Source organism: Australozyma saopauloensis, chromosome 3, assembly GCF_035610405.1.
Source record: "Australozyma saopauloensis chromosome 3, complete sequence".
Taxonomy (NCBI): Eukaryota; Fungi; Ascomycota; class Pichiomycetes; order Serinales; family Metschnikowiaceae; genus Australozyma; species Australozyma saopauloensis.
In genome coordinates, this window is record NC_086133.1 from 1,782,219 (window position 1) to 1,807,695 (window position 25,477).

Consider the following 25,477-nt stretch of genomic DNA (forward strand, 5'->3'; position numbering starts at 1 on the left):
GTATCCTTTGAGCATTTTGGCGAAAGGATTGGAGATCAATTTATACAAGAACTCCACAAGTTAAATTTTTTCGAAGACGTAAAGAAATGGCCCTTGATATGTTCCTATATTAAGTAATCGCGACAAACTTTCTCAGAGGATTGGCAACAATGCATCACAGATGCTGAGCTGAGACTTCTATTCAATTGGCAAGTTGAAAACTAACCCAAGAAGGTGTAGATTATTTCGTATGAAGCACCGCAAACGTCTTCATGGTATTCAGTTCCGCCTTGTTCGAAGGCTCAAGGAGCATCCAGTAAAAGAAAGATCTTCATCAGATATATGTACAAATACTCAAGAATATCTGAACATGACGGTTGGATCAGTAGGGGAGGTCAAGAAGCTATTTCAATTCCAAATCATCATGGCAGAAATCAATGAATAGACATCACTGGAGATCTCTTTGGTTGATGAATTAAAGCAGGTTAGCTCTCGCGATCCATCTATAACTCAAAGTTCTATACTGAAACATTTTCTGGAGAAATCTATGTGACTGCAGCAGCCGTTAGAAATATTGGAAGTCTGGATTGACAGTAATTATGACACTTTGAATTTTGGAGTGGTTGCAGTAGGTGTATGCTCTGAATTGGGGCAAAAGCTTACACAGATTACTTCTGATATGAAGAACTGTTATGCAAAATGAAATTATTAATGCGGTTTATTTTGTTATCAGCTTTAAATGAGGAGCCAAAGTCTCACAGCGAGAGCCACCACGGAGCCCGATAAGATTGCGGCAACAAAAGAGACAAAACCGGAATGCAGATTCCAAATGAGCTGAAATCCTAAAACACCCTTTATCCTGTTTAGAGACACTAGGAGAAAACAGGTTAATATGACCACAACCACTGTCTTTACAACAGACTTTACAAATCTGAATATCTCGATGAAGTTTGCGAACAGTTTCATCGATAGAGATCCAGAGATGCTCTTCAAGGAATGGAAATTTTCAACGGCCTCTTTTGCGATTTCTGTCAAGTTTGTCAACTGGAATGCCAATGCATCACCAGCAATTGAAGCACGAGAAGCTATACGAGACACCATTAGGTCCAAGGTATCTGTTGTGAGCTGAGCATGTTTCGAAAGCTGCAGTTCAATGAATAATATAGTGTCCCGCGAATCACTCTTCAATTCATTCCATCCACTCTCTACCGCGCGATTAGCTTCTCGCATCTTCATCTCTATACCATCGATCTGACTGAATATAATGGAACAATTGAAGGTGGCCAACTGATTCAAAAAGTTTCTGAGCCCATTATTTGTATCAACTAGGGTGGTCGAAATCTCTTGTTGTGTTTTCCCTAAAAAGACCTGGATTTCAGTAGATAATTCTCGCAGATCGAGAAGCAGTTCACTTATTTCATTAACATTTGTCTCAAGAGAGTTGAGTTTTGTTTGCAAGGTTTCTGAACTCAAAATATTCTTTTGAAGCGCAGCGGTGAGGATGGAGCTCAAGAAGTGAAACTGCAGAACAACACCTTCGCGAGTAGCTTCAGCAGAAGCAACCGTATTCGCATTCCTTAACTCAAGATCGGTTTCAAAATTCGCCAATTGTGAATCTATCTTTCGTATGTGATCGCTAAGACTGCGTAAACTTTGAAGGCTCTGTTCTTGAACATCATCCATCTTGCTGGCCGAGGAGCTAGCACTCTCAAAAAATTGCGAGTATAAACGAGTGATATTCCAGAACAAATCAATGATTGACTCCTTCATGTAGGGAGCCAGCTCCTCATAGCAGACGGAACGGAGCTTTCTATAGTTTCCTGAATAGGTCGTCCAAAACTGAGGGACTTGTCGGAGAGATGCAACACAATCTAAAAAGTCGATATCGGTATCATTTATTGAAGACGCCGTTTGCCTACACTCCTTAGGATAATCCACACCTGCCTCTGTAAACTCGCAAATTGAGAGTTTCACAGCCAGTTCAAGTCGTAAAGAAGCGTCCATATAATCTCCACCTGATTCTTTACATGAAGCTACGAAATCACGAAGAGCTACAAATGTGCACGAATTCCTATAGGCAGTGAGTTGCTGAAAACCTGCTTCTACATGTGCTACATCTAAGTCCAAAGGCTCACTCACTACTGTTGAAGCATAGAGAAAAATGATACAGCAGTGGAAGAAAAACATATGATCAAAGAGTTCCCAGATGAACAATTTGAGAAGAATGGATTAGTATCAATAAAAAAGTATTGAGCATCTGCAGCATTGTGAGAGGCTTGTTTCAGGTACGTCTCTGTGGCTCAAAACTTAATGAGGAAATGAAAGAATGCACGGAAAATGAATATGAAAGGAAAAAAATGAAATTCGAAACAAGACTATATAGATAGAAGCGATGATATTGTTCTCAAAATTTATTGGCTATCCAATGAGATTGATCACCTTGTCCAATTATCAAATGAAAGAGCTTACAGAAGCCCAGTTCACAGTAAGACAATCAAAACTGAAAATTTCTCGAAATCATGAATTTACCTCAGAGCTTCTATTCTCAAAGCGAGCGACAAAATACTGATGTGGGATTTCATCTATCTGATCCTCTATACAACAAATTTCAGATCAGAACCTACTACCTTCTCTTATACAACAACCATACACCATGATTTCCGCTTCGAAGCAAGCGCGATTTGCCGGCCGCTTCCTAGCCAAACGGAAATCCCTGTTTTTCACTCCTGCAGCGGAAATGGGCAACCTATTCGATGAAAGCGAGGCACTACGGAGAGATGCAGAAGCGGCTGAAAAAGTACCAGACAGACCAGTGTTTCCCTTGGAAGAGAGAATATTCAGAGAGATTATCAAACCCGAAGACGCATGTAACCCTTTTTTCCGCCCAACGTCCACAGATATGATTGTGACTGCGTTAGCAAAAGAATGTCCAATCTCAGGAAGACCAGACTATCAGATGGTCTCTAGAAGTCTGATATCTGGATCTAAAATGGGGTTCGCTAACACCGCGATAAGTTGGATGGAGAGTAAGGCGTTCAATGTTGCCGAGCTCAAGCTTATGGCTGATGCTTCTGAACAGTTTCGTTATTCTGAGACCAAACGTCAAGAAAAGCTAGATAAATTGTATACTAGCGACGTGTGGGCAACTGAGCCCTTGCAAGTCAAGCTTTTGGATGGCACCGTGAAACAAATGACTGCTTTGGAAGCATTTTACAGAACGTCCAGTTTGCAAGCCGTAAATCATGAAAACGTATCTGCATTTCTACTTACGAAAGCTGAAACGGACTCTCAACTCAAAATGTTGTTTGAAAGTTTCAAAAATGCTGGTTCTGTGCTCACACTGCTGCCCTATTTTGCATCCAAGGTGGTTGAGAAGATTTACAGCTCTCCTTCTGCTGAGAACATTCAATTATTCGGCGATTACTTAAGAGATAGGGAAACAAACTCTATCGCAGACTCGCAAGCGCTATTGCTAGAGTTGGAGACCGTCACAATCGACAAAATCATATACCTAGCGTCAATCCTGGCCCAATCTACATCAGAAATGACCATAGCCAAAGAGGCTCTTATAATATTGATGGAAAAACTCAAGACAGCTCCTCTGGCAGAATCATATAATGCATTTCTAGGAAGCTTGTTTCAGCTTGCAGATGCCGAGAACCTCACAAGAGAAAGCCTTCTTCATCAACTAATGCCTGTTAAAGACGCTCTACATGTTGTTTATCTAGAACCTGAAACAATCTCCTCAATTTTGAAGAAGCTCATTACGAATACCTTTGATTTGACCCATTTTCTTCAGATCATCAGCAAAACCTCGCCTACATTTTTCAAAACCCACCTGAACCTTGTGATCTCCCGATTGATCCAGCTTCAAAAAGATGAAAATTCCTCCAGCATTGTTAGCCAGGTACAAATCGCACAGACAGCAAGATTAATGATGCAAAGTGGACTCCAGAAGACAAGTTGCGAGCAAATAATCAAGTCAGCCTCGAAATAAATTGTAAATATGACTAGTATACCTGTCGAAGTATCTAATGGCTTACAATATCTCTGCGATTACTCTGATTGAAGACAACATTTGTACTCCCAATACTACTCAATCGAGAATTGATAACGCTGACTAATGGTGGTATGTATGAGCTGGTTCTGAAGCAAATCATAACCGGATTGTTTAGTTAAAGCCACAGCACGAAAACGATACCTATTTTCCGTTATGATTTGTAAACTGGTTTTGAAATTGCACCTTTGGATCAACAACCAGGCCGAGCCGCTTGGACCGTATCTGTACACACTCCGGAGCCAAAGACTACAAACCAAAAATTGAATCACATTCGTAATCTCCATCAAAACAGCCCCCTCATTTTGCAGATACAAGAACCACAGTTGATAAGGCAAGGGGAGTCACGTCATCTGGGATTCGATCTGTCCGAACTGTAGGCAGGAACAACACATTTTTCGCAGCCACACTATTCGAATCCGAATTGTGGATTACAGATGGAAATAGATAAATAGAATCAAATATAATCGTGAAACAAATTTTTCATTCTCTACAATAGTAACAAACGCTTCACAAGCAACAAAACCTAAAACAAACAATAGATACTAAAACAAATTTACAAACTTACAAAAATGGGCAACAACTGGAAAATCCTGGGTAGCGAATTGAACGATCCTGATGTCGCTAAGGGCCTCGAGAACTCTCTCAACGGACTCATCATCGGTGAAAAAGACTACGACTCTGTTCTCAAGGGCTTGAAGTACCCGGAGTTTTTGCAAAAGACCACTGCTGAGAAGGCTGGAACCTACGATAATCAGCCTAACCCGGGCCATGAGAAGAATGACAAAGGTCATTTGGGTGACCCACTGTTCAAGAATTTGTTTCCCGAAGGAAAGCAAATTGAGAAGTTTGATTTGTCGCCAAACTTTGGTACAGAGATCGAGGGAGTTCAACTCAGTGAGTTGAATGACGCAGCTAAGAACGATTTGGCTCTTTTCCTTGAGACCAGAGGCTTGGCAGTCTTCCGCAAGCAAGATTTCAGAGACAAAGGACCAGGCTTTGCTACTGAGTTTGGTAAGTATTTCGGACCATTGCACATCCATCCAGTCAGTTACTCGGCACAGGGCTATCCTGAGATCTTCACCACCATTCGTAAAGGTGGCGATGGCTCACGCTACGATGCAGTTTTCCAACGTAAGTCCAAGGACATTGCCTGGCACTCGGACATTAGTTTCGAGGAATACCCGGCCTCGTTCTCTTTCTTTGTGGCTTTGGAGGCACCACCATCTGGAGGTGACACTGTATTCATTGATTTGAGAGAAGCTTACAGACGTTTATCTCCATCCTTTCAAAAGTACTTGGAGACTTTGACCGTCGTGCACTCCAACTTGTACCAGAGAAAGGCCGCTGAGATCAGAGGTCAATTACTTAAAATTAAAGACGTTTCGACTCATGAACATCCTTTAGTTAGAACACACCCTGTCACTGGTGAAAAGAGTTTGTACTTTTCTAGAGGATTTATCCAAAAGATCAAGGGCTTGAAGTCTGAGGAATCTGATGCTATCTTGAGTTTCTTGGAAGACCACGTTACCAACAACCCTGAGTTGCAAGTCAGAGCTAGCCACAGAGGCACGGAGTCTGGAACCGTGATCGCTTGGGATAACAGATTTTTGCTCCACACTGCTACCAGTGACTTCCTCCAATATGCGACTGGACCACGTCACCACTTTAGACTCACTGTGCTTGGTGAGAAACCCTACTTGGCTGAAGAGAACAAGCAGAATGAATCTGAAAATGAACGTCCAAGGGCTTACTAGATAATTCAAAAAGCTTTCTAGATAGTTATTTAATAGGAATTGAAAAATGTCTTATTCATTAGAGTTTATGAAGAATACGAAATTCGAATAGTGTGAGAAGTGGAAACCAAAATAGGGATCATGTCTGTCCAGACAGACTAACTGCTCGAGTTCTTGTATCATTTGATTCTTCGTTTGCCGTGAAGAATCCATTGGAGTAAATGTACACCCCTAAATCGGATGCAGAGTCAGAGTTATGATCCGTAACACGGCCCATCGCGTACACTTCTTCTTCCAAATGACGCCGCGATAGTATAGAGCGCTTCATCAAACACACCAATGAACTGATGAGCGCCATGCTCAGCACAGCTGTAAGCTGAATCCAACCAATCCAACCCATATAGGGGACAAACAATAAAATATCAGCTAAGAAACTAAGAAGTGACAGTAGAAATGAAAGGATTGCGAATACAATCATGATGTCGAAATATATGTGGAACAATTTCCTGCGCTTCTGTAACTTTCGAAGGCGTGCTCCATCATCGTCATCGTCTTCTTGTGTGTGAGACGGCAGCATTGTCGATGCGTCTTCACTTTTCTTGCGGTCAGTCACTAGTCCCTTTTTGGGCTCACTGAAGGCAAGATACTCGTGGAAGAGGCAGATGATGGCAGTGATGAGAAGCATATTGGTGAACACAAAGGCGATTACATGAACGAACAAAAGTTTTGAGAAGCTCTGCATTGCACGCGACGGGAGGTAAATCGATATTGGGTTGCCTGCCTGGAATTCATCGGGCACGTACGGAAAGGCTACATCACCCACATACCCGATAGTGGTGGGAGAACAGGTATTGAGTTGAGTCAGACAATATCCAAATACGCCGTAGGATACGTTTTTGTAGTGGCAGAGTTCTATCCGATGCTTGATTTTGACACTAGTGATGGGGACGGATATCACTGGTAGTAGCTGAACAGCGGAGCATATGAGGGCAAGGATGCCAATGAAGAGGACTCCCGAGTGCATCTCCAAAAGCAATTAAAAAGAAGAAAAAATCTCACTGAGTCCCTATTGAACTAGTTGACTTGTGGGGATTTGGTGAGTGGAGAGAACAATGAGAATGTACAAGAGTAGTTTGACGGTTCAAAATCCCATAAAGAGAGACTGAAGGCGGTTTGACAGAAATAAATATGTTCCTTGTAGCCAGATTAGGACGACTGGCTTGGAATATTTGTGCAATGAAGGAAACTGTGAAGGCCCAGAGAGTGGTCGATGATAGCAGTGGAACTTAGACGGGGCTTGAAATTGAAGTGTAAAGTCTTCCAGATGAAGTGGTCCACGTTAATGTGCGACAAGGATATTGGAGGCTCTGAGTTACTGTACTTGGTGGTATTACAATAGTCACAAGATCCTGTTATACCAGTAAAGAATCCGTTCTAGGATTAGAAGTACCAATAAATCTGGTTGCGATGATTTGAATAGATAAAAGTAGTAGCACCAGTAATAGTAGCACCAGTAGTAACAGCACCAGTAGTGGTAGCACCAATAGTAATATTTATGGTACTAATACTAGTAGTAGTAATAGTAGTAGTGATAGTAATAGTAAGTCATACCCCAATCCTGTGTAACGAAAGACCTCCATGTACCATACAGCTACCCACATCATCCTCATAATTTTTACCAATAAACAACTAAAAATCTTTCCATAAAGTTCATTCCCTGCGTTTATTAACCCTTCTATTGCCATATATTCCCCAAATCATCTTTCCACACTGCCAATCACCGGTCGGTCACGTGACCCCAAACCCTCCCTCACATTTTTCCACCATCCCGCTACCGATCCAACCTCTCCAGTATTCCACCATGTCTACTTTATCCGTGGCCGCCAAAGCCGCCTTTCTCCCATACTCGGCTCTCATTGCTGCCGAGTTTCTCGCTGCCGAGTCTCAGCCCGTCCCCGCTGTCACCTACGTAGATGAGGCTGCTGTATCTTCTGACAAGAGCACCGTCGAATATGTTTCTGAGGGACAAACCGTTACCGGTGAAGAGGCCGTGTTGGGCGCCATTGCCCTGAAAGTCTCGTCGATCTCTGGATCCGTTGACGCCAGCGCATCTTGGGTGCAATTCGCATTGACAAAGTTGGCCAACAAGAACTTCAAGACCTTGGCTGCTGACTTGGAGAAGTTGGACGCACACTTGAACTTCCGCTCTTTTGTGGTCGGCTATGCTGTCTCTGCTGCCGACATCGCCGTGTGGGGTGTGTTGCGTGCCAATGCTGTGATGGGCTCTGTCCTCAAGAACGAGGTCTACATCAATATCTCCAGATGGTACAACTTCCTTGCCGCCGACCAACGTTTCGATGTTGCCGAGAAGACTAGCCGCGCTATCACCGAGATGCGCAAGGCTGCTAAGGCTGCCAAGGGTGAGAAGAAGGAGACCCACAAGGCTAACTTTGCCATTGACTTGCCTAACGCCAAGGTGGGCGAGGTCGTCACTCGTTTCCCTCCTGAGCCTTCTGGATACTTGCACATTGGACATGCCAAGGCTGCCATTTTGAACGAGTATTTCGCACACGAGTACAAGGGTAAGTTGATCATCCGTTTCGATGACACCAACCCATCCAAGGAGAAGGTCGAGTTCCAGGACTCCATCATCGAGGACTTGGCACTTTTGGGCATCAAGGGTGACAGAGTGACCTTCTCTTCCGACTACTTCGACCAAATGTATGAGTTGGCCCTCAAGTTGATCAAGGATGGCAAGGCTTACTGTGACGATACCCCATTGCTCACCATGAGAGAGGAGAGAATGGTCGGTGACGCTTCTGCTAGAAGAGAAAGATCCGTTGAGGAGAACTTGAAGATCTTCACCGAGGAGATGAAGAACGGTACCGAGGAGGGCTTGAAGAACTGTCTCAGAGCAAAGATCGACTACCAAAACCCAAACAAGGCTTTGAGAGACCCTGTCATCTACAGATGCAACTTGACTCCACATCACAGAACTGGAACTCAGTGGAAGATGTACCCTACCTACGACTTCTGTGTTCCTGTGGTTGACTCTATTGAGGGTGTTACCCATGCCTTGAGAACAAATGAATACAGAGACCGTAACCCACAATACGAGTGGATCCAAAACTCCTTGGGCTTGCGTCATGTCGACATCTGGGACTTTGGCCGTGTTAACTTCATGAGAACCTTGTTGTCCAAGAGAAAGTTGCAATGGTTTGTCGACAAGGGTTTGGTTGGCAACTGGGATGATCCAAGATTCCCTACTGTCCGTGGTGTCCGCAGAAGAGGTATGACTGTTGAGGGTTTGCGTAACTTCATTATCTCTCAAGGTCCTTCCAAGAACATCATCAACATGGAGTGGTCAACTATCTGGGCTATGAACAAGAAGATCATTGACCCAGTTGCTCCAAGACACACTGCCGTTGACGCTGCTAATGCTGTTGTTGTTTCCCTTGCCAACGGTCCTGCTCAGCCAGAAGCCGAGCAAAAGCCTAAGCACAAGAAGAATGCTGAGATCGGAAACAAGACGGTCTTGTTTGCCAACTCTGTTTTGGTTGACCAGGCTGATGCCGCCTCATTCCTGGAAGGTGAGGAAGTCACCTTTATGGACTGGGGTAACGTTATCATTGACAAGATCCACAAGTCCGGTGATGTCGTGACTGGCATTGACGCTAGATTGCATTTGGAGGGTGACTTCCGTAAGACTGAGAAGAAGGTTACTTGGTTGGCTAACACAGATGACAAGATTAAGGTTCAATTGGTTGACTTCGACCACTTGATCACCAAGGACAAGTTGGAGGAGAACGACAACTTTGAGGACTTCCTTACTCCAGAGACTGAATTCAAGAGCGAGGCCTTTGCTGACCTCAACTTGAAGACCTTGAAGCATGGCGACATTATTCAATTTGAGAGAAAGGGCTACTACGTCGTCGAGAAGCCATACAGCGACTCTCAAGAGATGGTCTTGTACACTATTCCAGATGGAAAGGCTGCTAAGAAGTAAATAATGAAGTAAATAATAGAGAATCTTAGGATTAATGAGCATTGTAGAAATTTGAAAATGCAGCGAAATGAGTAAAAAAACAGTACAACCCGAATCAAGAAAAAAATCTCCGATACCGGGAGTCGAACCCGGGTTTGCTCGGTGAAAGCGAACCGTGATAGCCGTTACACTATATCGGAAGAATGTGAAAAATTATCGTGGTAGTAATATCAGTATACCTAATATGAGGAGGAGTCTTTTCAAGGATGTGGAGATTTTTTGCTGATATTATCCCTATCAAACTATTTGATTGCTTTTTAGAGTATATGCTGTCGAACTTTCCCTGCTATGTTACCCTTCTTCTCATGTTGTGCCGGGAATCTTGAAAATAAATCATTCCAGATCAATTACGAAAAGTATTTTCGATTTGAATTGAGCAATCTTGAGACCGTACTCTTATTTCACTAGTCAATATTTATCCTTTCGGAAGACACTTTATGTAGTGCATCTGCTGTACTCAATTCGTTCGTCAATTTGGTTGTAGCTCGCTTTATTGGAAGAATCTCAAATTTTCATGAAGAAAGTTTTCTATCTTGTAAAATTCTAGCTCGTTTGTTCTTCGTAATTGGCGTTTCCTGATTGGGAATGATCTCTTTGATTTCGGTTCTGTGGTACGGAAACCCACTTGTTATCCCAATTCCCAAAATTCCATGTTCTCGCTGATGATGCGCAATTGTACATTTATCGGGAAAAATCAAAGCAAACTGCATTGCCACCCTAACAGTTGAGTTGAAGAAAACTCCCAAAAATAATACCAACCTCTTCTGGGTTTCTTTTGATTTCCTTCTCTTCATTGGCTTATCATTGCATGAGGTACGGGTGCAGCACCTCTATAGATCAATTACATACTACAACAGTCCACCTTTAAAAATGGGAAACAGAATCCAGGGCTTCCTTGCTGGTGTGTTCCTCATGGGCAGTATAACTGCTGCCACAGTTGGTACCATTCAAGGCCAGCAAAGCGTTGTTTCTGGCCTTATACGCAACTGTGAGCTGATTATCCAAAGACGCATCTTATCCGATGACGAGCTTTTGGAGGCCCAGATCCCTGTGTCAAAGCGTGTCGCTGTGAGCCAGAGAACGTCTTTCTGGGAAACTTGTAAGGATATCTGGAACGAGGAGATCATCAAGGGTGTAAACTCCGTGTATGCTATAAACTGGTATCAATTGGGAATTACTACCGACAAAAAGATGAACAACTTGGTGGAGTGGGCCAAGGGTGCTGCCAGTGACAAAAAGTAGAGGCTTTTGGGAAGGTGTATAAAACGACATAGATACGACATCTAAGAAACGAATATTCAGTGAAGGACAGTATACGTAGAAATAGAGGCTTTGTACAAAAGTAAAGAGATTCTATATATTCTATCATTAACTCTCTTTTCAACTATTACAAGGCATAATCTCACTTTCGTAGTGTCAGGTCTGATCTTTCAGAGTGATTCATAGTTCTGTAACGTGTTGCCTACTGTTTCACAGGTACTCTGGGCTGCAGGTGCTTCCTAATAGGAAGAACAACAAAAATGATAAACGCAATTGGCTCTGCAATCAGGAATAGCAACAGCATGAGAACTTGGAAGAAGCCCCAGTTTCTTGGCTGAGTGCCCAAAACAGACAGACCCAACACCCAACCAATAAAGTCCGTGTAGATGGAATCATAACCCTTGGCGAGCTTATCGAAAATCATGTCACAACAATCCAAAGGACTCATCGCATCGCTAGGTCCCTCAATGACCTTGGTAATCTCAGGTTTTGTTTTTTCTTCTTCGTAAAAACCCTCGCTGGCAAAGTTGCCCGCATAAACACATGAAACACGGTAGTTATAGCTCATAAGCTCCTGTCTCAAAACAAGGGACAAAGCTGAGACGGCCGCCTTCATTGGAGCGTATTGTGAATATCCAATAAATGGGAATGGCGCCGTAACAGATGAGAAAAGAATCACATGACGCAGCTTAAAGGTCTTAATAAGTTCACCAGCATTTTTTTGAAGAACAGCCTTGAACCCACTGTGAACGGCATTGGCGGCAGTCAAGTAGTTGGTGTTCACACCAGAAGCGAGTTCTTTTCCTGTAAGATCGCCAAACAATTTTGGAACCGAGTTTCCCGCGCAGCAGAAAACAAAGTCCGGATCCACCTCGAGAGTGTTAAGTAGATGATCCCACAATTTGACGCAACTGTCGTAGTCAGCTATATCACACACGCTATACTCCAAGAGAGGATCCAGAGGTGTAGGTGTAGACTCCGAAGAGGACTCTGCCGAAGTTGACTGCGAAACAGACGTTGTTTGGTTTCTAATGCGTGCGACTTGTTCCTTAAGTTTGTCTTCTGTTCTTGCAACAAGAACAACACCGCATTTCCGTTGGTAAAGACGCAATGCAATATCTGCACCGAGACCCTGAGAGGCACCAAAAACCACTGCGGTCTTGTATTCTGGATTGAAGTTGTTTTTTGAAAACCACATGGTAACACTTAGGTTTTGTGATGATGAAATAAATTAGATTAAAGCCGAGAGTTATAGGAAAATTTCCGCGCTATTGATAGAAGGTTGCAAGACAAAAGAGTGCCAGCTGTTGTCCTTGTGTGGAATGATTGGATAGGTAGTGAAAATTAGTATTGAAAGTGTGTGACATGTGAGTGTACATATACTGTAAGACACGATAGGGGAGAGGCATGAGTAATGATTATTCGATAAAGAAAGAGTCTCATTGTTGATATGATATTGAGCCTCAATTCACGTGGATCTTCCTTTGCTCTCGAATTTTTTTTGCTCAGATTGAGATATGTTCTTCGGTATGTTGTTGGATAGAAGATGATGTCTGTAAGACCATTCGTAGACTGGAAACCCGAGCAGAGAGAGCCCATAGCTCTGTAGTTTAAAAAATTATCTATTCAAAAAGATAAAATTCATGTCCACAAGCAGGAATCCTTCCTCCAGTCTTTCGTTCTGTACTTCGTGACAGTGTTTTTGTCGAGGAGAAGCTAGTAATTGGGTTGACGTAAATTCTTCCACAACCATCAATAGCAGCAGCAAAGATTCAATTTATTTCGGATTCAAATATCTCGAAATAGAACTAATGATCGATTGTTCATCCATGATGTATTCGACCAATACTATGAAACTAATCCATGCAACCTTTCTACCAATCCATATCAAGGGAATGTAATTTACTATAATTGGATCGAAACGTATAGACTTAGAAACGAAAGCAAGACCTCACTCACCGCCGCCACCTCCTCCATCGCCTCCACCGCCGCCATCACCTCCACTACATCCACCGCTGCCATCACCACCGTAGGTATTTCCACCGCTTTGGCCATATCGGTCGCCAGATTGACCTTTTTTGCGGCGAGGCCCTTTACCATAATCCCACATTCCTCCCTTAAAAATAGATGGCCGGGGTTTGTACCGATCATGATTCACTGGGTAAACGATCGGATCGGTACTATGAGGATACATATTGTAAGGATATGGTACACTCAGACCATCTTTTGCATGGGAGGGCGTAGGGAACGGTGGCTGGGAAGCCATTGAAGACATTGGAGGCATAGGTTGCATTGGTGGAATGGGGAGATGGATGGCGCCTCCATTCGGATTTGCGCGCATTTGTTGAAAAACAAATTCAATAGCTTCGCGATCTATTTTCTCTTCGTCTTTCTTGCTTGTACGGGTGATACATAAGCAGCAGATAATGATTGAGAACACCACACATAAAACCACACCTCCCACAATCGCAGCAACGATTATTTTTGTTTTTGAAGATGTGGGTGGATAACAATTTTGACATCTCGAATGTAAACCCGAGAACACGTCGACTGCACGCTTTGTGAAGTTTTGAACTAATTCAACAGCGCCACGAGCAGAACTTGGAGCTGTGGACCCCAAATGTTCGTCATTGGCAAAGCTTTGCACCAAGTCAGAAGCAGAATGTTTTCCGCTTTTAATTTGACTGATTTGATCTGTTGGAAGAGATCCGAGTGAAGTTAATGCATTGTCGAGGAACTGCCGAACGGCCACCATTCAATTGACTCAGAACAGTAGGAAGGCTATCTAGTCTAGGTTATTCGCTTGGAAAATCTGTTTGATCTGAATTGTATTACAATCTAGCTCTAAGAAGTTGGGAAGAGGAATGAAAAGATGATGAAGAAAACTATTTCCTACAAAAACCTCCACCTTTTATCTCATTTCCATCCGTTATCAGGTGGTGACTACAAAACGTGGGAGGTCAGTCTTTCTTCAACGTGGGACCGACGGAAGTACACCACCTGTATCGAGTATTGCAGGTACCAGCACTGAATCGCTAATTAGTTGAGCCCATATGCATCGCAAAACCAAAGAAAAAAGACACACCGCCAGGAACAATTGACAAAATCCAAATTATCTTTTCTGTGAATTGATATTTGCAAAATTAAATTCTAAAATCCATATGAATCCCACTCCCTTTTCGCATTCTCCTGCCTAACTTTACGAACTAGTGACTTACCTCAGATCACTGTATCTACTCCCACACTGTATATGCCAAGATAGACTTCTTATCAGTTATGCGAAACATCGGGGTTTGGAGAAACTGACTCTCTTCCCCGTGCACATAGTATTATTTTGGAGAAAGATTCTTGGCTTCGATGATGTTGCAGAATCTGGTAAGGTATGTGTGTGGAAGGAAGTGCTGGAGGTATATTGCCGAATGTCATGCATTACATTACTTAACAATCCGTTAGAGGGTAGACGTACCACGGGGTGTCATTACACGAAAGTAGTAGTATTTCTTTCGTGGTTTGGATTATTGCTCTTTTTTTTTTGTTACATGAGAAAATTATCGCCGTGGGCCATCCTGGCTGTTCTATTTGTTGGGAGTACTGTAGTGTCGTTTCTCTGTAGAGTTTGAGGAGGGTAGTTCAGTGATGTTTTCCTCACTAAGTAACAATGTTATTGCAGATGTACTCCAGCATTTCCCAAAATCAATTTTTACAAATCTCATTACCTGGTGCTCGTGGCATTGAATGCTATGTACATGATTACTTAAGGAAAGGCGACTTGGGAATGACAGCTTCAACCTTCGCAGGTCTAGGAATAGTAGGATACTGCTTGGACTTACCGAAATTCTTTGCCAACTTCAAGAACAGCTCTGATGGTCTATTCTTAAGGTATGTTCCCTTAGGCGTCTTTTGTCTGAGATGCTGTGGCCAGTCGTCCTGGATTGCAGCCAGATCCACTGACTCATCCATCTGTTCCAACGAAGCGGGCTCGCCAGCCTCTGCAAGTTGTTTGATTTTGCGAACATCCTCGGCGAAAAATACCTCCTTGGCCTCCTCCACAGCCTGTCTGAATCTCTCCTCTCCGTTTATCCTTAGCTGCGTCAACTTGGTGACGTTGTGTTGGGTCAACTCATCGACCGGAAGGCCTTGCAACTCCAAACGAGCCACGATCTTGGCCGTATACCAGAATTTAATTTCAAAGTCAGAGTCTACAAGCTCCAACACAGACATCTCAGCCTTGTCATCACCCAAACGGCGCTCCAACTTGATAATACGGGTGAAACCATGTGCACGGTCAACGAATCTTTTACTGAGGTCGTCTAACACCTTACTGCCCACCTCTTGTCTGTCAGGGAGTTGCAAGAACTCGAGTGCTTTGACATTGGAGAGTCTTTCTTCGAGTGGAGAATTGCCCAACGACTTGTTTTGATGCAATGCTTTGCCTAAGAACTGCTCGATCTTGGCCTGTGCACGTTTGGCTTTGGCTCTGCCGGTGATAATGTATTCATGACGGATCAAGTTGGCACAGAGATTTCTGTCCATCATGCGGAAATGCCTGGCCCTGTTGTACTTGAAGTTTTTAAGGTTAGGCATGTTGAATTATGTGGGTGGTGTCTCCTTGGTGGGTTAGTTTTGTTGTTTCAAAATGTTCTTTGGGCACAAAGAGATTTCGTTGGTGGTGTTTGAAACTGAAAAATCTGCGGTCGTGCGCAGGCACCAACCCTGGGGTGAAGCAGTATTGAAGAATGGAAAACAGTGCGGGGGAAAAGGTGGAAAGGCTTAGAAGATTATTTTCCTGTAAATATGGGGCGGAAAGTTTTTTGATGTTCTTGGTTTTATGGTGTTGGTATGCTTTGACGAATGAAGGAGGGATTATTGGCTGCAAAACTGGTGCTGAAAAGAGATATTCGGTGTAATCAAGTGTGACGATAGTTTCATTTTTTTATTTTTTTATTCGTTGTTCTCATTTTTTTTTAAGGACATCTGGTAGCTTTATTCTCAGACAGCGTTTCTATCATACAACCCACCAGCGCCGTTTAGTTCACCCAACCACATCAGATAAGATATCCGTATATATTAATTTACATCATGTTGGACAATTCCATATTTACAAGAAACCAGGCCCTTAGTTCTCCTCCTCTGCCAACTCCTCAGGCTCCGAACGCACAGCTTCAATAGCATTGCGCAAGAATGCAAACACCTCAATGTTGTCAAGTTTTCTGCTGACGCCCTCCTCTCTCATAGCGCGAACCTCCTCAACTGCCACCTCTGGGTCACGGACCAAGAACGGAAGCTCCTCCATCACTCCATTCAATGGCAACTCAAGCGCACCAGGATTGCTGGCCAAGTAGCGGCCAAGCTTCAACTTGGCAACATATGAAAGACCCTCCACAAACTTCACGTTGATGTCCTCTTCCAAGTTGTATTCGGATAAATCGGGCTCGATACCGAAAATGGCATACTGCAAACGCACCAACTTCTCGTTGTACTCAGCAATGGCGCTCTCATCAGCATTGATGTACTTGTCCTCGAACAGTTGCAAGTACTCTTCTGGCGACGAAAGCTGTGCACGCTCGTATGCAACTTGTCTCTCTAAGAGCGTCTGCTTGATACGCTTTTGCGTCATCAAATGGTTATCGTCTAGTTTTGTGAACAAAGAAACATCTCCGTTGTAGATCTCTTTGGCAACCTCGGCCTCAGTCGAAATTCTGTTTCTTTCAAGTGCATTGAGGTACCACAATCTATGCAAGTCATCGAAGGACTTGAGACGCAACTCTGGCATGTCCCAGGGTCTAGAGTCTGTCGATAAGTCATCCTTAGATCTCAAAACCGTCTCGGTTTTGTTTCCATCACGGAAAAAGGCCCAGAGTGGGTGGTCTGGAGAAACATCGAAGTTCTTGTGTGTGGGAACAATGGGCTCGCGCAAGCGGATTTTTTTGGGGTCAGCAAACCGGAGTGGTTTTGTTCTCTGGAGGGTTCTGGCCGAGACCAGGATCGCTCTACGGGCGGAGATCATGACGGTGGATTGGTTTGGTAGGAGAGGTGGAATTTTTTCAGATCTTACCGTGAGAGGGTCACGTGAAGACTACAGTAAGAGAACGGGATTTAGATATTGAAAGTAGAGCAAGGGAAATAAAAAAAAAGGCTATTGTGAGAGCAAGATATTGGTTTACAAATTTTGATGTCTTTTGGTATGAGTTTCCATCGGTCAGTGTCGCTGCTGTCATTAGTTATCCTACTGGTACAGCGACAAGCCGTACTATATTGAAGTGCCTTCAGTCAAGGTATGAAGATTGAATGACATAGTATTTGCTGTGAATTATAAAAGTTTATTGTAATTGAATTTGAGCTGTGCACTTTGCAGTGTATCTTTTGTACATGAAGTACTATAGAACATCTGAAATTGATCAAGACTAATCCTCACTCAGCAAAAGGTCATTGTTATTCTAACAATTAAGCGGAGAAATTCACACCTCAATAAAAATAAAGAAATGGCTTTTTCACTAACTCTGCTACTTCGTAGTTCCACCTGTTTCCTCAACTCAATGAACTTGCATAAATCACACAAGGCTGGTGGAGAATAAACATAACTGCAATTTTTTAACATTTCATTATTTGATTCATCTTTGTCTCAATTAATTCTAAATTGTACCGAAACACATCTATTTTGTCGCCAACTTATCTCTCCCCCATTGTATACACCTCTCCTCAACTACTACTACACTAATGTCCTCCGTACAAACAGCAGCACAACAGGAAGAACCGCTCGATCTCATCAGATATCAGCTTGACGAGATGGTCTTCGTCAAGTTGCGTGGTGCACGTGAGATGAAGGGCAAGTTGCAGGGCTACGATTCCCACTGTAACATGGTCCTCAGTGATGCCACTGAATTCATCTATGGCGATAGAAAGGAGGATGTCAAGGTGAAGGAGTCGGAGATGGTGTTTGTTAGAGGCGATTCCATTATTTTGATCAGCCCGATCGAAGAGTAACGGAGATGTGTAGGTGACCTTGTACTATAATCAATAAACGAAAAGAATTTGAACATGTAGCAACCATTGGGGAAATGAGCGGGCTACGTACCAGAAAGTCAAAGGTGACTGTGATAATCTTACATAATTGTACGGAGAATATTCCTCTTTTCTTTTTTCTCTCAATACATGCTATATGTTTGTCGTCAATGACCATACTAAGCTCTCTGCGAGAGTTTGAGCCAGAGAGCTGAGAATTTCACTTTAGTTCATCTATAATTTTGAGATTGACCATTCAATTGTCAACGTCCATTTGATCTACCGCCTCAGCCTTCAACAGCTCCAACAGCTCCAACATTCGCGCATTTCTCTCCCAACTGTGTTTCGCCTGCTGAGTTTCTTCCACGACAGCAATGATTTCAGCACTAAGAGCTTCGATAGTCTGCTCAAGTTCGCTCATTGGAACAGAAACACCACCTAAATCTTTCCCAGACCCTTTGAAGTACTGGAACGTCTGGTCATCTACACTTCTGAATCCTTTGCTTTCCTTTAGAAGAGCTTGAAGCTGAAGAGTCACGTCAATGTCCAGCATCTCGCGTGAAGTAAGCCCCTTGTCAGTGAAGAATTTAGCAAACTTCTCCTCTGAATCCTTCATGAAATCTTTCAATTCATCTTCGGTGAATGTGAAGCTCGCGCTGTCCACCAAAGCACTGCTATCCTTCAGCTCTTTCTTTGCAAGTGGGTCATTCTTCCCCGATAAGATTTGGTTATAGTTATCCACCAAGAGATGCATCTTCTCAATTTCCGGTCCCTGGATAGTCTGTAAGCGCTGGATCTCCTCCTCAGTCACAGTTTTGTAATTGTTTAATGAGTCATATTTTTCTTCTAGTCTTTTCAACGGGCTAACAGAGCTTTTGTCTTCAAAATTGGCGTTTGCGAGTAGCCTGTCGATGTGTGCTGTGTATTGAAGTTCCAACTTGTTCTTTTCGAATCGAAGCTGTTCCAATTTGAGTTTGGATTGGTCGCTGAGAGTGCCTTCTGATGCCAATTCTTTTTGGGTCGCGGTGAAGGTTTCCAAAATGTCTTGACGAAGTTTGAGATACAGATTTGCAATGGCATCATCATTGGCGAGAGCGCTTGAAACCGCAGCAGCCACAAACTCTGGCTGCGAGTTTTCCGTCATAGTTCAATTTATGGTAGTACCAATTCGACCGGCTCCAGAGGTATAAGTATGCTTTTTGGTAATGATACAAAATGTACGTGAATGGTAAGGTGCTAGTGTCTGCAGGAAATCTTGGTACTATCTGTTAGCATTTGCACCAATGGCCCATCCGAGACCAGAAACAAGCAAATTGGAGATTTTTTCGCTGGCTTGATTTTTTGATTGCGCAGCTTCTTTTACCAAACCGCTTAAATTTTCTTGAAGCGTGGTCTGTGCTGATTGCATGGCACTGGATACACCGTCATTCTGGTGTTGATTCTCCTCAGTGTACCACGAATCAATGGCTGCATTTATGTTGCAAAATTGGCCCACAAGTAGACGACTATTGTCGCCACTTAATTGAGATGGCCGGATGTATTTTAATGCAAGTGAGACAATCTCTCGCTGCTTAGTGAGAATCTCAATTTTTTGTTTGTGAACCTTAGGGTCGAAATCGTCAAGCCATTCGCGTGGAACGAACTTGCCAACCTGATAAAAAATGAGCCACACTTCATTGAGAGTTTGTGTTTTATTTTGTTCTGCGGCATGTGACAAGAGCTCCTTGCTTTGTTTGTAGGCGAAGTTGAAGTCTCGTTCAATGAGCGCCGACTCGATACAAGCGCAGCGTACTTTGTAGAAGCTGACCCACGAGTCGTCGAATCCAATAAATAGAGCAAGATCCGTCGTGATCTTATATAACTTCTCATGCACAAGGTAAGCCTTTTTGTTTTGTTCCAAAATAACAGAAACGAGTGACATGGGTGTGAAGGACTCTTCAGCATCAACTCGCGTTAGTTTGTCTATGATATCCTTAGGAGTCACGCTGCGACCTCTTTGAAGATAGAATTTGAAATTTTTCAATAGACCGAGAGCTCTGAAGAGATGTTTTAAGCCCACAACAGTGTTAACCAAGTTATCGCTTGCCCGTGCCCCCGAGTTGATTTGTTCGATGATATCTAAGCACAGTTTTGTAGGCAGTGAGACAGCCAAAACCTCGTCTAAAGTTGAAGCAGAATTAAAATTGGCCCAAAGTTTGGAAATGGCTATTTCGAGGTAAGTTTCGTTATTGAGCAGGTGTTCCGTTGGATTAAGACGAGTAGATGCGAGAGTGAATTTCTTAGCATCCATGAGACGCTCGAATACAATAGCATCAATTTTCTTGCGCTCTTCATTTCGAGTATGCAAGAAGACGTCGCAAAATAAGTCAAGGGCTTTACAAAGCTCCGTGTAGTTCTTGTCTGTGACATGCAAAAAGATAGCAAAGACTTCTCTCTTGATACTATCCAAGTCAACCTCTTCCATTTCTTTGAGCTCAAGATACCTGCGAATCGTGAATCCGCTGTATGGAAACAAAACAGAGCATGTCGAGGCCATTTCATGCAAGGAGACCAATACGAGCTCATACGATGAATTGAGCAACTCAATTACGTTCGGTTGAGAAGTAAACTCAGCGTAGGAAGTTGTCTCAGATGATTGTAATAATCTTAGATTGTTCGATTGTAGGGTAGAGTGGATATGCAATTTGTCTATCAAAAAGGCCGTAGTCTTTTCAATGTGTTCGAGGATGCGGATTTTTTCTACCGAACCAAGGCTGCGTTCCAACTGAAGGCCATAGTACAAGCCACCTGAAACGAAGTGACGGACTAGTGTGATGCAGGCATCTACAGTAAAGGTGTCACCCTTGTAAGTGTGAAAGCTGAAGATAGCTATAAATACTTGGTTCCAGTACTCGAAAGTTGAGCTCAGTTTCCAATTGGAATGTGTCGTCACTAACCACGAGGAGAGTGGATTAAGATCGTTTTCGTGATAAACAGAGAGGGGCAATATAACATTCTCCAAGTACAGAGAGATGGACAACTTTTCGCTGATCGAGACTGAAGCTAGGTCCAAGGGTGAAATAAGGAAGTTAAATTGTTCAAAGTGCGTTTCTAGCTGCAAGTACAGGCGCGGCAGAGCAATGCCATTGTCGAGGGATGCATGGTTCTTCCAGAAGTACAAGTATGGGCGAACAATGCCATTGTGCCAGGCTTCAAAAGGAGCATAACCGCTCAAAGTGTCAAATAAGGGCTCGCAACTAGACAAATCGGGCAAATAGGCCGATAGTTGTAGCGTCTTTGCCTTTGCAAATGCGAAAGATAGTTGTTGTCCCTGACCTTGGTATTCGAATCCGTAGTGGCTCGCTTTCTCACGGGCATCCTTGGACAATTCCTTAGCGGCTTCGACGTAGGCGCCGTCTCCTTTTAATTGTAAGCTGTCATCACCGAGCTTTTGTTCAAGCCATTGAATTGAGTTCTGGATATCTTCGTAAAGGTTCTCTGATTGTACCTCCGGAGTGTCTACGAGAGAGGCAATTAGTTCAGAAGCAATAGTTGCGCATTTGAAAGGAGAAACTGATACGGGTGTGGTGTATGAAAGCAAGATGTTGAGTAGGTTCTGTGGAGTTGTGAAGTGAAAGGACGAAGAGGCAGAGATCGGGCCGATCCTGGCAAAAATGGACTCTATGCTCTCAGGATTTTGCAGTGTAGCCATGACAAAAAGCACATATAAGCGTGCATCGGCATCAGCCAATTCTGGACCCGGCATTGACTGTTTTAGTGGGATAAGTGGGATAAGAGTAGGGATATGCGGCAGGATGAAATATGGGGTTGTTGATCTGAGAACCGAGGTTTTTTGTAGCTAGTTGGACTCATAAAAGTTAAACTTAGAAGAATGTGGTTTTAGAAAAAAAAAGTATTTGTGCTAAATTCCGGGTGAGTTTGGGTTTAGGCTTATTGCCTAGAGGTAGACTCGACAGTCGAGAGTAAATAGAATGAAATACTTAAGAGATTTGGAAATTCAAATATCAGTTTCTTTCTTTTTCATCTATCTTTTTGCATATTGGAATGCACTTCTCAAAGTTTCTCTGGCTTATTTCCAACAGCGCACATACCATGTACACATTGATGCCTCAAAGTGAGGTCGAACAGCAAACCACGATTGTGTTAGCAAGTTGAGATGGAGCTAGTATACTCTAGGGAAGTGTGTTCGGATTCGGGTTTATTTGTTGTAAGAGACTTTCAACTCACTTGAATCAAAGTCTACTCGGTACCGAGTTTTTTAACAAAGAAGGATAAATTCAAATACTTAAAGTCTACGTCCTAGAAGAGAACCTCATCCCTGAGTTGTTTCCATGTTGAGACAGTAAATTCGTCTGATCTTCTACTAAATGTACATTGAAGAACGATGAATCACCCAAGAAAACGAAATCACAGAACCACATACTTACTCTAAAAGTGAAAAATGAAGAAAAGAAGATACAGAAATGAAGAAAAAAAAGAGAGAAATAAAGAGAAAAAGAAATGTAAAGAAGGAACCAACAATATTCAATGTCCCACCCTTTTTCGCCCACTCAAACGCCCAGTCTTTTAGGTGGGTCGTTATTAACGCCAAAACAGTAGGTCCTACAGGCAACACCCACATATGCCGGGATTTGTGGGGCACTCTCAGTGAGGTGGAAGGGTTCACCTCGTAGTATTATGAACAGAAACTCGTCCGAATCCAGAATATAAAAGAAAAAGCCGATTTTTTCATACAGAAAGTTAAAGCCCGTTTCAAGTTTTCCGAAAAAATTACCCCATTTCCAAAATATCTGACTCTTAAAGGTGAAGATCCGAGAGAAGAGATCCTGCAGAAAACCACCTTCCAAGACGCACTCCATTTTATTTCGCCGTTACCTGTCGACCATAAAACCTGACTCACTGCACCGCTTTTTTTTTCAGAACCATCCAGCCGTTCGTTCGTTGTTGGACTAATTATTTCTGAGTCCCGGTGCGAGTTTGTGTTTACAGTATTCGCTGTTGGCTGCTCTCTTTTCGTTGTATTTGATTAGCCCTAGAATCATCTCTTGGCTGAAAAAAAACTACTCTGTCTGAACTGATCCGGCCTCTGAGCTGTACTATCGACAACAAATCCGAAAGGTAAGTCTATTTGTTGAGTTGGAGTTTCGTTGCATCTTCTAGAATTTTCGTTTGCTTTCTTCCCTCCGACTGTCCCACAGAACTATGAGTGAGAAGTCCAACCAGATCGTGGAGGACGAGGGCCAGTGGTCCCAACAGGATATCCCCGAGAAAATCGAGATTCCAAATGAAATCTATAATTTCAAGGTCGTGCTCATAGCGATCATCGCTGCCTCGGCGGCCACCATCATTGGCTACGATGCTGGTTTCATTGGTGGAACCGTGTCTCTAAAGTCTTTCCAGAAGGAATTCGGCTTGGACCACATGACGGCCTCTGCAAAGGCAAATGTCGAAGCAAACGTTGTATCTGTGTTCCAGGCTGGTGCATACTTTGGCTGCCTCATGTTCTATCCAATCGGTGAGCTTTTGGGTAGAAAAATCGGATTGATTCTCTCCGGATTCCTTTTGACCTTTGGAGCTGCTATTTCGCTTATTTCTGATCTGCATCGCGGTCTTGGCGCAATCTACGCTGGTAGAGTCTTGACTGGTGTGGGTATTGGAGGCTGCTCAGGGTTGGCACCTATTTATGTCTCTGAAATTTCTCCGGCTGCCATTAGAGGAAAATTAGTCGGCTGCTGGGAGGTTTCCTGGCAAGTTGGTGGTATTGTTGGCTACTGGATTAATTATGGTGTGCTTCAGAACATCCCTAGTGGCCGCAAACAATGGACCATCCCATTTGCTATCCAGCTCGTGCCTTCTGTCATTTTCTGGCTCTTGTGCTTCATCTTGCCCGAGTCGCCTCGTTTTCTTGTTGCTAAGGGCAAAATTGATAAGGCCCGTAAGAATTTGGCTTCCTTAAGAAGGTTGCCAGAAGACCACCCATACTTTGTTCACGAATTAGATACTATCAACAAGTCAATTCAAGAATGTCTTGATGCAACCGGACGTGGATTCTTCGCACCTCTTAAGGCGCTTTTCCTTACCAGAAAGATGCTCTACCGTTTGTTGTTGTCTTCCTCTTTGTTCATGATGCAGAATGGTTTCGGTATCAATGCTGTCACATACTATTCGCCAACCATCTTTAAATCTTTAGGAGTCCAAGGTGCTAATGCTGGTCTTCTCTCCACGGGTATCTTCGGTTTGCTTAAAGGTGCAGCATCTGTTCTTTGGGTGTTTGTCCTTGTCGACACATTTGGAAGAAGAGTATGTCTCTGTTACATTGCACTCCCATGTAGTTTATGTATGTGGTACTTGGGAGCCTACATCAAAATTGCAGACCCTGCCGGAAGATTGGCCCAGGGTGACATTGGTGAAACTCCAGGCGGAACGGCTGCCAAAGCCATGCTTTACATTTGGACCGTCTTCTACGGTAGTACATGGAACGGAACACCATGGGTTATTTGCGCCGAAATTTTCCCCCAGTCCGTTCGTACTGCTGCTCAAGCTATTAATGCCTCTTCCAATTGGTTTTGGGCGTTTATGATTGGACATTTTACCGGCAAGGCTTTGGCCAAGATTGGTTACGGATACTATTTCCTCTTTGCCGCATGCTCCCTTGTGTTCCCAATTGTTGTTTGGTTTGTCTACCCAGAAACAAAGGGTGTCCCATTGGAGGCTATCGACTATTTGTTCGAAGTCAGTCCATGGAGAGCTCATTCTTATGCTTTGAAAAAGTTCGAGATTGAGTTTAATGGTGGAGTTGCATCGAGCGACGAAACTTCAGAGCCCAGTGAATCGGAGAGTGACGAAACCCCCGCTCTCAAGGCTCAAAAATGAATGTCACAATAATCGACGATGTATTAGTTTCTAACATTGCACTAGAAATATTTATTATAAATGAAGACTTATGATTGCATAGAATATTACGTGGAGCTTGTGTAGGCAAATGCACTGATGTTAGAGTATGCCATTGCAAATAATCGTATTACAACAACTAGAAATGATACAAAAATTTGAGAATTGAAACGAAGAGCCCTGAATGGCAATTCAACCTTCTCTTCAACTTGTACCTTGTGAATGTGACATGTGACAGTCAGACCATCTCTCCTCTCAGTTTCACGCTCATTCACTCCCCACCTGCCCATAATCCCCAAAAAACCCAAAAATACCCGCGAACCTATCTGATGAATTGAGATCAGACCATCGAAAATTCACCATGCTGTATTCCGCTAATTCTTTCATGACTGGGTGCAATTTTCTGCAGATAAAAGCTCACATGCACGATTCGGCAAAATAGCCCGTCTATATGCCGGCCACCGATATCACAGGCTTTGGAGAACATTTGTGGAGTACGGACCAATA

The 25,477-nt window shown here is 43.2% G+C and overlaps 12 protein-coding genes and 1 non-coding gene across 13 annotated transcripts; 5 read left to right on the forward strand and 8 right to left on the reverse strand.

The window, feature by feature from the left end:
• Positions 1-714: 714 nt before the first annotated feature.
• On the reverse strand, positions 715-2,166 carry PUMCH_002930 (uncharacterized protein; the record flags this gene model as incomplete). The annotated part of the gene is made up of 1 exon (XM_063021921.1): positions 715-2,166. One exon carries the CDS (start codon positions 2,164-2,166, stop codon positions 715-717), a length of 1,452 nt encoding a protein of 483 aa, XP_062877991.1.
• Positions 2,167-2,632: 466 nt separating this feature from the next.
• PUMCH_002931 (uncharacterized protein) lies at positions 2,633-3,976 on the forward strand (the record flags this gene model as incomplete). Its single annotated transcript, XM_063021922.1, has 1 exon — positions 2,633-3,976. One exon carries the CDS (start codon positions 2,633-2,635, stop codon positions 3,974-3,976), a length of 1,344 nt encoding a protein of 447 aa, XP_062877992.1.
• A 632-nt stretch (positions 3,977-4,608) lies between these two features.
• On the forward strand, positions 4,609-5,793 carry PUMCH_002932 (uncharacterized protein; the record flags this gene model as incomplete). The annotated part of the gene is made up of 1 exon (XM_063021923.1): positions 4,609-5,793. The coding sequence occupies one exon, from the start codon at positions 4,609-4,611 to the stop codon at positions 5,791-5,793; it is 1,185 nt and encodes a 394-aa protein (XP_062877993.1).
• Positions 5,794-5,911: 118 nt separating this feature from the next.
• Positions 5,912-6,796, reverse strand: PUMCH_002933 (uncharacterized protein; the record flags this gene model as incomplete). Its single annotated transcript, XM_063021924.1, has 1 exon — positions 5,912-6,796. One exon carries the CDS (start codon positions 6,794-6,796, stop codon positions 5,912-5,914), a length of 885 nt encoding a protein of 294 aa, XP_062877994.1.
• An 837-nt stretch (positions 6,797-7,633) lies between these two features.
• PUMCH_002934 (uncharacterized protein) lies at positions 7,634-9,778 on the forward strand (the record flags this gene model as incomplete). Its single annotated transcript, XM_063021925.1, has 1 exon — positions 7,634-9,778. The coding sequence occupies one exon, from the start codon at positions 7,634-7,636 to the stop codon at positions 9,776-9,778; it is 2,145 nt and encodes a 714-aa protein (XP_062877995.1).
• A 107-nt stretch (positions 9,779-9,885) lies between these two features.
• PUMCH_002935 lies at positions 9,886-9,957 on the reverse strand. Its single transcript has one exon. It is a non-coding gene; the product is annotated as a tRNA-Glu (tRNA).
• A 1,322-nt stretch (positions 9,958-11,279) lies between these two features.
• Positions 11,280-12,275, reverse strand: PUMCH_002936 (uncharacterized protein; the record flags this gene model as incomplete). The annotated part of the gene is made up of 1 exon (XM_063021926.1): positions 11,280-12,275. The coding sequence occupies one exon, from the start codon at positions 12,273-12,275 to the stop codon at positions 11,280-11,282; it is 996 nt and encodes a 331-aa protein (XP_062877996.1).
• A 2,552-nt stretch (positions 12,276-14,827) lies between these two features.
• On the reverse strand, positions 14,828-15,661 carry PUMCH_002937 (uncharacterized protein; the record flags this gene model as incomplete). The annotated part of the gene is made up of 1 exon (XM_063021927.1): positions 14,828-15,661. One exon carries the CDS (start codon positions 15,659-15,661, stop codon positions 14,828-14,830), a length of 834 nt encoding a protein of 277 aa, XP_062877997.1.
• Positions 15,662-16,193: 532 nt separating this feature from the next.
• PUMCH_002938 (uncharacterized protein) lies at positions 16,194-17,084 on the reverse strand (the record flags this gene model as incomplete). The annotated part of the gene is made up of 1 exon (XM_063021928.1): positions 16,194-17,084. One exon carries the CDS (start codon positions 17,082-17,084, stop codon positions 16,194-16,196), a length of 891 nt encoding a protein of 296 aa, XP_062877998.1.
• A 710-nt stretch (positions 17,085-17,794) lies between these two features.
• PUMCH_002939 (uncharacterized protein) lies at positions 17,795-18,061 on the forward strand (the record flags this gene model as incomplete). Its single annotated transcript, XM_063021929.1, has 1 exon — positions 17,795-18,061. One exon carries the CDS (start codon positions 17,795-17,797, stop codon positions 18,059-18,061), a length of 267 nt encoding a protein of 88 aa, XP_062877999.1.
• A 274-nt stretch (positions 18,062-18,335) lies between these two features.
• Positions 18,336-19,223, reverse strand: PUMCH_002940 (uncharacterized protein; the record flags this gene model as incomplete). The annotated part of the gene is made up of 1 exon (XM_063021930.1): positions 18,336-19,223. One exon carries the CDS (start codon positions 19,221-19,223, stop codon positions 18,336-18,338), a length of 888 nt encoding a protein of 295 aa, XP_062878000.1.
• A 117-nt stretch (positions 19,224-19,340) lies between these two features.
• On the reverse strand, positions 19,341-21,824 carry PUMCH_002941 (uncharacterized protein; the record flags this gene model as incomplete). The annotated part of the gene is made up of 1 exon (XM_063021931.1): positions 19,341-21,824. The coding sequence occupies one exon, from the start codon at positions 21,822-21,824 to the stop codon at positions 19,341-19,343; it is 2,484 nt and encodes an 827-aa protein (XP_062878001.1).
• Positions 21,825-23,281: 1,457 nt separating this feature from the next.
• On the forward strand, positions 23,282-24,952 carry PUMCH_002942 (uncharacterized protein; the record flags this gene model as incomplete). The annotated part of the gene is made up of 1 exon (XM_063021932.1): positions 23,282-24,952. One exon carries the CDS (start codon positions 23,282-23,284, stop codon positions 24,950-24,952), a length of 1,671 nt encoding a protein of 556 aa, XP_062878002.1.
• Positions 24,953-25,477: the final 525 nt, after the last annotated feature.